The 10,334-nt window shown below is 33.6% G+C and overlaps 2 protein-coding genes across 4 annotated transcripts; one reads left to right on the top strand and one right to left on the bottom strand.

Moving 5' to 3' along the window:
• Nucleotides 1–288: 288 nt before the first annotated feature.
• On the bottom strand, nucleotides 289–8,913 carry LOC116338473 (ubiquitin carboxyl-terminal hydrolase 47). 3 transcript variants are annotated; one of them, XM_031763751.1, is made up of 14 exons: nucleotides 8,720–8,913; nucleotides 5,162–5,358; nucleotides 4,775–5,060; nucleotides 4,013–4,697; nucleotides 3,445–3,898; nucleotides 3,185–3,355; nucleotides 2,526–3,113; nucleotides 2,325–2,454; nucleotides 1,596–2,235; nucleotides 1,194–1,515; nucleotides 960–1,086; nucleotides 827–897; nucleotides 617–750; nucleotides 289–541 (listed from the first exon to the last, which is right to left on the bottom strand). In XM_031763751.1, exons 1-14 carry the CDS (start codon nucleotides 8,733–8,735, stop codon nucleotides 370–372), a joined length of 3,993 nt encoding a protein of 1,330 aa, XP_031619611.1. In that variant the 5' UTR covers nucleotides 8,736–8,913; the 3' UTR covers nucleotides 289–369. The 3 variants fall into 3 exon arrangements, with proteins under 3 accessions (XP_031619611.1, XP_031619613.1, XP_031619612.1); XM_031763753.1 differs by lacking the exon at nucleotides 8,720–8,913 and adding an exon at nucleotides 8,474–8,575; XM_031763752.1 differs by lacking the exon at nucleotides 8,720–8,913 and adding an exon at nucleotides 6,798–6,923.
• LOC116338475 lies at nucleotides 8,847–10,327 on the top strand. The gene is made up of 2 exons (XM_031763756.1): nucleotides 8,847–9,357; nucleotides 9,453–10,327. The coding sequence occupies exons 1-2, from the start codon at nucleotides 9,211–9,213 to the stop codon at nucleotides 10,281–10,283; spliced, it is 978 nt and encodes a 325-aa protein (XP_031619616.1). The 5' UTR covers nucleotides 8,847–9,210; the 3' UTR covers nucleotides 10,284–10,327.
• Nucleotides 10,328–10,334: the final 7 nt, after the last annotated feature.

The following is a 10,334-nucleotide window of genomic DNA, read 5'->3' as shown; positions in this document are numbered from 1 at the left end:
GATGTAGATAAATCAATAATATATAAATGCCAAAAATTTGATTTTAAAACACATTTATTCAATGTTGTGCGTTAAAACGATTTAAATTTAATTATTTTGTCGCTTCTAACTTTCAAGCTTGTTGTATTCGTTCTATTTTTCATTCACGTAACTATAAGAGATAAGATGTACAATGTATTTGCATTGAGAACGAAAGAAAGATCGTGTCTATTTATCAAAATAAAAATATAAGTCTCACTTTTGCATTTAGGATGTTGCTTATAAAAAAACAATTAAAATAGCAATTAATTTAAAAGTTTTAATTACAGAAAAAAATGAGTTTATTGTATGGTATCTAGCTACTATATGCATTTTGATTTGTTGATGGTTTCATTCGTCTCGTTTTTTTGGTGACGAATCCACATATATTTTAAGTGCCCGTTCTCGTCGCCGGCTCATGCGATCATATGAATTGGATGCACCGTAACCATTTCGTGCATCTTGGTTTTTCAATTCTTGTCTTTCGGTTGGCGACAATTGTTTCAGCTCCTCCGTTTTATCTCTGCAGAAAGTGAACCAAATAATGTTATAATTAATACATTTGTTGGATTTCTTTCAATGGACTTAGTGTGCGTACCTATAGAAGAACATGATGCCATCCTGTGAATTACTCAAAGGGAACTCATTTAATGTGGTTGGATTTGAATTCCATAGCATCGACGTGTGAATTTCTAGTATGCTAACATTGTGATTGGGGAACGTTCCTTGCGACTATTCAATCGGAAAATCGAAACAAAAAAAAATCGCATTAAATCATAATCATATTCACACTTTGAGTCTGATTTACCTTAGCAAATTCAACATTTTCTTCGGTGATGCCAGAATGTTGTGAAAGAGCCGATTTCATATTATCTTTTTCTGTGTAAATAGACAGCATTTTATTCGTTTCGTTTAGTTTTGTATTAAATTTCAAATATTACCATAAATGGTGATTTCATTAAATGGTCCCAGTCTCATTTCGGACGGATACCATCTACGAATGAATATTGTTAAGCTTTTTTCATCTGAAACTTGTTGATTTTGGTCTTCTAGCTCTTGTACAATAATCTAAATCAACAAATAAAACAAACAAAAAATTGTTATAAAATTGATCGTCGTTATGACTCTGAGTCAGAACTTATGAAAATGTTACGAAGATAGAGTAACCAACGAACCTCATAATTCGAAAGCAAAATTACATCATCACCAAACACTTGATCATCCAAAAAGATTTTGCCAGGAGCATTGGCGCTCTTTTTCCGCAATCTACAACGTTCGTATGGGATTTCATATTGTGGATCATTACTAGCGATTTGAGCTAAAATTTCGCGCTTTGTTTTACCAACACTGGCACCATTACACAAAATCCAATCACATAAAAATGTAAGCGTTTCGCTCGTATCATTTATCTCTGACAATTTCATGTAGTAAACTTTACATTTATATTCACCACTACGAAGTGCTCGTCCCAATTCAATGGTTAAACGTTCGCCATCACTGTGTTAAATAAGTGTAAATAATAAACAATAAACATCAAATAACAAACAAATAACTAAATAATTGAAGAAAGCACTTACTTGAACGATCGCAAATCATCATTTAATCTCGTACATTCAATTTCATTTTGAGATGAGTTGTGTCGGAAAATTTTAAAATATTCCATAGGAACTTTGATATATGGCTCAAGTACACGTTTCAAATTTGCAACATTCATGTGACTATCGACCAATACCGATAATGTTCGACGAATTGGCTCTTCATTGTTATCGACAACAATTGGCTCTTCGTAATAATTTGCTTTGAAATAATATTTTTTCGATTGAATCATATCAAGCATATCGGTGTCATCATCACCATAAGCGTCGCCATTGATTTTGGTATGATCTTCTGGACTGGACAAATGTCGTTCAGAACATGCCGGTGAATTGCTTGCACTTAATATTGGACTAACATCACCAACCAATGTTCGATCACCATCACTCAAACTACTGTCTTCACTATTACTTTCCGGTTCCATTTGATTATGAGGATTCATCGTTGAACTATTTCTGTAGTCAACAACTGGCGGTGAATTCATGACAGCATCGACAACATCACCGTTTTCTACCTGACGTGATCGACTACTCGTTAGACTACTGGCTAAACTATTATGAATTCGAGGCGAAAGTTTCGTTGCCGTTGGATCATAGGATGGAATCGACAGTTTTTCCAATGTTTCTGTTATGGAAAAATCAAATCAATATCAGTATTTGATGTAGCACACATTTTATGAAAAAAAAAAAATAATAATTTCAATCGAACTGTACCTTTGTCAGTTTTTGGTAACGTAAAATATAACGAAATGATATGATTGGATTTTTCGACAATCTTTAAGAAATTCTTCGAATCACTTGATACAGTTCGTTTAGCGACAAATATTTTTGATTTGTGATTCACCTATAAATAAAAAAAAAAACAAGAGACAATTATAAGAAAAGCGAAAAAAATCCAGATTCATTGCCACTTACATCTTCATCCGAAAGTATTGCATTGTCTTGATCCAGAAGAGCTGGCGCTGAATATTTGAATGCAGCCAATGAAATATCATCAATCGGTATGCTAAGATTTTGGGCTAGCACCTCTTTGTATTTTCTAACGACTGCATTCTTATGTATGCGAACAATGTATGGACCATCAATATCCCCTGAACATATATCAATGGTATACACTTTTGTTTCAATATCACCAGGTACATAAACATCGAATTTCGAATCTTCGTCACGAATCTCCAACAATAATTCGGATGATGATAATTCGCTCAATAGATCTCGAATTTTTTCCAATTCTTTTCCATCAAAACTGCATAAAACATTTTCTTCGTTGCTGTCGTAGGCAACCAGACGACAACGTGACATTGACGCAATATTTTGCAATTTAAAACGTTTGTATGCACTTTCCAAGGCATCTTCCAAAGTAGCATCTGAATCCATAAACATGCGAACATTTGCCATTTGCTGGGTACGCTGATCAAACCAATACACTTTATACTTTTGCAAATTGTATTCGGTTTGTCGCAGTTTCTTTTCACTTTCCTCTTTCAATGTATTCTGCAATTTCTGCAAATAAGATTCAAACGATCTATTTAGTTTTTTCATTTATAAGTTTTTTTTTTTGCATATTTACGTACCCTTATGTGGTCAGGAAAAGCTTCTCGCTTTATGGCTGACACATTTCGGCGCGGATCCATTTGTCGATACATCAACATGTATGCATTTGTGCTTGAGCTATATGCACTTGAATAAAATGTTCGTGTACCCAATGAACCACCATATGATTTTTCAATATCCTCTTTACTTATCTAAAATATATTTGAATATTGTTTCAACATTATTTTCGTCGATTTGAATGTGAACGCGTGATTGGACTTTGGTTTTGGATGATACTTACCGGAGATACGCTTTGATCATTGAAACAAAACCATTCACCATTTTCAAATTCTTTGATGTATGCATAGTAGTGTCCGCCAGATGCGCTACCTGAGTGAATCATGATTGAGAACAATTCATAATTGTATGGTCCTGGATCATTGCCCAATATTGATTTTGTCTCTGTACTACTGCTGGTCATATCGATGCCCTCATCATCGTCTTGAGCCTCCAAATCAGTTCGATGGTGTGCATTCGCTAGATTGGTTGTGGCTACATCTTCTTCTAAAATGGATCCAGAATCGGTTGTACTACAATCGTCACATTTGATGGCACTTTCTACACTACCATGCTCTGAGGACGTTGTATCACAATGATTTGACGACGATGACGAGCTATTCGTATGGCCGAATGCCGTATTTATATCAGTTTCTTTAATAAAGCTATTTAAATTCAACGTTTGAGGAAAAGTCACTCTGAAAGTAAACAACAACAACAACAAAAAAAATAATGAAAGGAAACATCAATTTTGTTAATGTAAACAAATGCCAATGATATTCCAATGACAAAGAACATATTTTGTTGCTTACTTGTCGTTTAGTTTAATGCGTAAAAATGTTTGGTAATCGAAATCGAAGCGTTTAAGATGCAGCGTTAAAATGTACGGAAATTTTGAGAATTTCAATCCTTTGTGAGCATCGCACTTTTTATTACATTTTTCACAATGATATTGATTGTTTCCATCGAGTGTTTCGGGTTCGACAAATGCACGTAGTGCTTCTTCAACGCTATCATATGCAATTGTACTGCCAAACGGTCGAACTGGCAATGGAATATCCAAAAATTTATCCTCACGCGATTTTTCCGTTCCACAATCCAAACATTTAACATAATCAATCATTTTGCCTTCGTATAAACGATTGATAAAATCGGCCTGTGCTGTATCCTTGAATTTTTGCTCAAGCGTATCGAACATAACACGACATAATTCCTGAATATCATGTTGTTGCCATGCTTCAGTTGAATCCCAACCAAAGCTACGCGTCAAATCTGTCGTTTCGACGGACATTTTCGTTGATGTTTGCAAATTAACAAATAACCGTTGCAATTGATACGGTATATTTTTGGAAGCATCTGTACCATCATATTCCCAATTGTACAGTGCATTTCGAAATTCGGGCGTCATATACAGAGCTTGTAATAAGCTATTGAGATAGCAGGTCATCGCTTGATTTACTAGACCAACATAACCAGATGATGAACGTGAGGAAGATGCTGTAAATATTTACAAAAAAATATATACATTTAAATTTTAGTATCGATGATGTGTATTTCACGTGTGTTGCACGTACATGGATATAAGGAAATCGAATCATTGTGATTCCGTGTCACCGGCTCTTCGCTGAACAGTGGCAATGGAATCGGTGAACTTGTTGGTTCAACCGGACTTGCCGATGCTCCGAGCGCCAATTCTTCATCATCCAACTGTAACGTTGAATCAGCTTCACTCACAATAGCCGATCTTCGATGCACTGATTGACTGGTTGGCACTAGTTTAATCGTTGTTTTATTCTTTGTCGATGAAAAATCTATGCCTATTTCCGATAATGTTTTATCCTCATTTTCACTAATTAAAATCTACGCAAAAATAATAATAACGTCATAATGGAAATTAGCAATAAAACTTTAGACACATATTATGGGAACATAAATTTGTGTATTTCTTGAAATTAAATTACCTCCTCCTCTTCTGACGCTGATGTTTGTAATGAAATGTCAAAATTATCGACCTGCATTTGATTTTTTATATCGCTGAAAAGTGTGGACACTCTGTTAGACGGACGCACCATAAGTGTAATTTTTTTAGTGCTAGCACCAGGTATCATATTTTTTATATGAATACATTGTGCATTTCCTTCCTCATAGCAAACCATGTCTGTTATTTTTGGAATAAAATACAAATTAGTTAGTTATTCGAATTTCCTAATATGTATAATATCATATTGAACTTCTGAAGTTTAAAAAATGACTGCGATCTTTATCGTTTTGTCTTCATAAAACGGTCGCACAATGAAAAAAGCAAAAATACGGTCGTTTTGAAAAATATTGTTCTGCTATGTTGTTAATTCAATTCAAAACGTGAAAGTGCGTAAGTTCATCTAACAATCGCTCGATTTTTCCCGCATTCAACGTTCGCGACAACATCTTCGTCGTCTTGCACACACATTTTGCTCAACAGTCAATTTAGTTAGATTTGGTTGGTGAGAAACCGCCTTCTCGTTCACAACGTTTCTCGCATAGTAAAAAAGTATATATATAAACGGTTTCACACCAAATCAAAATACACAAGACGACATTTTTGGCCTCAAAATAATTTTAAAAATAGCTAAACGATCTCATGTATTATTCTATCACAGATTCATGAAATATCTCATATCAAATGTAAAGAGTCTTTTTTTTTCTCAGCTTCTTTTAAAATTTCGTTGGAAAGTATTGGGAACTCTGTATTATTCAAATCACACTGTATGATCTCACTGGGCATCGCACATTTTTTTTAGCGAAACATCAACATTTTTGGTGTGTACGAACGGTCGTGTCCGTACCGTGTGTTCGATTGGGTTGTGGAACTGAATTGATGTGGCGATTGATTTTCAAAAATATACTCTCACATTCAATGGCCGTTTAAATGCCACACAAAACTAGAATAATAGTTTAAAAATAATATAAACGGCTTTTTGTTTTTAAATAAATTTATACGTTTTCGAAATAATCGTAAGAAAACCATAATAATTGCATCCAGACAAACAAAAACAATGAATTTAAAATTTGATTAGACACTTTCACGCCTATATGAATATATATTTAAGACGGCGCTCAAACCGTCACTCACATCATTCTACGTTGATTTTTAAATTTGATCTTGCTTTAAACGTTTTTTCTTTATATCATATGATAATGACCAAATTAAATATTTTTCTTTTGGTTATCGAATCCATGGCAATTACTCAAAACATATACGTTGTGAAAATACATTGACTTTTGGCTGTATTTTCATTCCGTATCGATGTTATATTTAGTGTTTAAACGAGTGAATAATGTTTATTTTATTTGCACAATATCATGTGTACATGATATCAAGAATGTATGCGTTGTTGCAATGATAAATCACTTGATCATCGCATTAGATAAATATAGCTATCAGATCAATCGAAGAATTGCAATTTATACACAACCAAGGGAAAAATTGTCCATAATCTGTCATGCGAAGATTTTCAATAAACAATATATTTCGATTCATTCAACGTACAGAATGTAAATATGTATACGTGTATAGGTGTAAAAATAAAGCAAAAAAGAAAAACAGATTTTTTTTACTCTTTTTGTTCAGATGAAGAAAATCGACAGATAAACCACTTTTACCCGGCACACATTTGTAGCACACTCATCGATATTTAAAAGAAAATATATAAACGGCAAAGTGATCGCAACGACCGTATAAAACTGACGAACAAATGTTCGGAAAATTCAGTTGAGACCAAGAGTGTACCGAATTGAATGAATGAACTGATAGGGAAAAAAAAGAAATGTCAACGGCAATCGCAACGACGATGACGACAACGACGGCAACGGCATCAACATCCAAGTTTCAAATCTAAGAGAGTGAAGCGCAAAGAAATCAAAAAATGCGCGAAATAGGTATTACGCAAGCGCAGCACATCGAACAAAAATAATAATAATGAAATTTTTGCTAATTTATTTCATCATACACACTCACATTCGAACACATGCCACGATTTCGACAAATTCTTTTTACACATATTGGATCAACATAGCACATACACACCAAATGTGTGACCGTTCCGAACGGCAATGATTCATACGCGTTATTTCAATACACAGTGAGAATAACATGATTGTGATACAGCGAATTTCTTTGCTCTCACATGCGCCTCTGCATTTAGATGTGCAATTCTAACATGCATCACAAAGTGCATCTGGCGCAAATTTTCCATTTTTTTCGATTGCAACAATGGATTAATATTTTATTCAGGCCAATTAAATCATCTCAAAATATCATCGATTATTTTGGATTTTCAATTGAAACGGCGAGTCAACGAAAAAAAAATCACATGTATTTTCACAATCTAACTGTAACTCTCTGCCTACGAATTTTCACATTAACAACAACAATGACGAAAAATAAAACGTTGTCAAATACACATAAACAATACATACAACACATAGTTTCAATTGAGCGCAAAACCACTCTTTACACATACAGACGGATTGTTCATGTTTATACAAACCAAAATAGAATTGCGTCAAACAGTGTTTTGTTGTTCGTTTTTAGCACACATCCGATGATTTTTCGAATTTGATAGAATACAAAACGAATGAAAAAACATCACCGAATGAATAATGTAATTCTGGAATTGTTGTGTTTTGGTTTTCACCAAATGTACATTTTGCATGTTTCTTCGAATGGCTAAACACAAAAAATTCTTATGTAATTTCACACTGCAATACATTGATTGTTTGTTTTGTTTTTCGTTTCTTTAGAATAAATCTGTTTAAAGAGAAAATGTTCTCTTGTCTGCCATACAGTAACATAACGTATACCATATTTTTGGTGATTGATCAAAATATTATGTTCAATTACGCACAAAAATGATAGCACTTCAATGTTTATGCATTTTCCGTAGAAAACAATGTGGATGAAAAATACTCAGCACGCGTATATGTATGTGTTTCTTTTCGCTGATTGCGATTAACTCACTTTATTAGTCAATGTTACCTAATTTATACAAAGTGAAAAAAAAATTGAAGGTAAAAAATTATTGAATTATTTTTCGGTTCAATGGATTTTCACTGGAACAATGGTTCGATATGAAAAATGATCAATTTTTGACAAATAATTTAATTTTATGAGTGTATAGTTGTAATGTGTTTTTATGTAGTGTTCCCCATTTAGGGCACATAAAAGACGAGCAAATTTTCTTTTGCATAATCATCGTAAATTTGTCGAAAAAAAGAAAATGTTCAAAACCCACCGAATTTCTTATTAAGGTCCAATCAAACAAATACCCAAAAATTATCTACTTCAACTGCAATTGTTCCGAGCACAAACACACTGGAGATTGAATTTGTTTTCAATTAATTTTTCCCAAAAATGTTATATATCATGATGTTTTTGTTCACAATGTAATCGCATTCGCAAGCGATATATTTAGTTTTTATCGATAATCGAATATGTCGTAATTTTTTTTATTGTTTTTTGAAAAAGAAATGAAACTCACCGGATAAATTACACATGTAAAACTTCTTTTATTTCTCAAACGCCATTTTAACCAAAACAGAGACAATATAGTACGCACCGGAGAAACGTCAATTCAACTCAATATTCAGTATAACATTCTGTTATGCGTTCTTGATGAGCTATGTAAACCTTGTCACTCACACTCAGTTGCAGTTTTATTACGACAGTTTATGGCTTGCAGACAATTAACAGCTACCGACTTTATGAAATTGATTGATTTTGGTCGAACTTTATTAAAATGAATTAAAAATTAAAAAAAAAAAACATTATTTAAGCGCAAAAAAACAAAAACTGTCAATCGAATCATTGTTTGAAACGATTCGCGATTGTACATCGGTTAACCCGAATATCAAAGGTGCGTTTTGACAGCGAATCTAGATATTGTTGATATATGGATGATGATACAAAAATTACCACAAAATAAAATCGAAAATTGTAATAATTCAATTGAAATAAAAACGAAGAGTAGGAATGGATTCGCCATCGAGTCCAGCCAAATGTTTGTGCAGAGTGTGCGGTGAAGATGGAAAACATGACTTATGGGAAACTAAATTTCAATGTAACGACACCGATGTAATGTTTATTGATGCATACAACTGTTTTTCCGTGTTGAACAATGTAAGCCTTTGTGTTTCAAATTGCAGCGAAAATCCAAATTTCACCTTTGCATGGTTTGTTTTCATTTTTTTTTTTCATTTCATTTTTGGTGTTAGGACGCGTCTGTGCATTTGTGTGAAACGTGTAGCGAATCCTTGATTTTTGCCTATTCATTTTGGCAACAAATTAAAAAATCTGACGAAAAATTCAAAATTGAACCAACTATGAAAATCGAACATAGTAACGTAATGCGATTAGATAATCGACTGGTGGAATATGTTGATGATGACGTCGATGAACTCGAAATATCCGATCAGTCAAATACAAGCAATGCCAAAAATTCACCAGCCAAACGAAAATTGCGCAAAACTAAGACAAAACTTAGTGAATCAGCACCGAATGTGAAGACAACAACGGCTGAGAAGAAAATCGGTGTCAATATCGGTGTGAATATCGGTCTACCACATTTTATAATTGCAAATGCTGAATTCGATGAACATGAATTACAAGACACGCTCGACATTAGACACGATGTTGATGAAGATTCACAAGATTCGTATCGCAAAAAAATCAAAACATTGAAACCATCAGCTGTGATACCACCCGATTTGGATAAAATTAATGAATTGTGCATGTCACCAATGGAACTTGACGGTGATACACAATCAATATACAAATGTAGTCATTGCCCAAAAGCGTTTGCTGGTTCACATCATTTAATGATTCATATGCGTAAATCCCACATGTGCCAATATTGTTTATCCACATTTTCCAAAATCAACGATCTCTACAGTCACGTCAAGGAGATGCACAAAACATTCGATTGTCTATTGTGCAGCAAGGAATTTCAATCTAATGGCAATTTACGGCAGCATATGCGCAAAAATCATTCGATCTTTTTGCCAGCACATATTTCGTTGCTTAATATCAGCGACATAAGTCAATAATAATAATACTAATAATAATATTCGGTTCGGTATTTTTTTTTGTTTCTCGCA

The sequence above is a fragment of the Contarinia nasturtii genome, unplaced genomic scaffold (genome assembly GCF_009176525.2).
Source record: "Contarinia nasturtii isolate CC-2019 unplaced genomic scaffold, AAFC_CNas_1.1 Cnas_scaffold_414, whole genome shotgun sequence".
NCBI lineage: Eukaryota > Metazoa > Arthropoda > Insecta > Diptera > Cecidomyiidae > Contarinia > Contarinia nasturtii.
The sequence above is the reverse complement of the archived record's forward strand: the minus strand, read 5'-3'. Positions and strand labels throughout refer to the sequence as shown.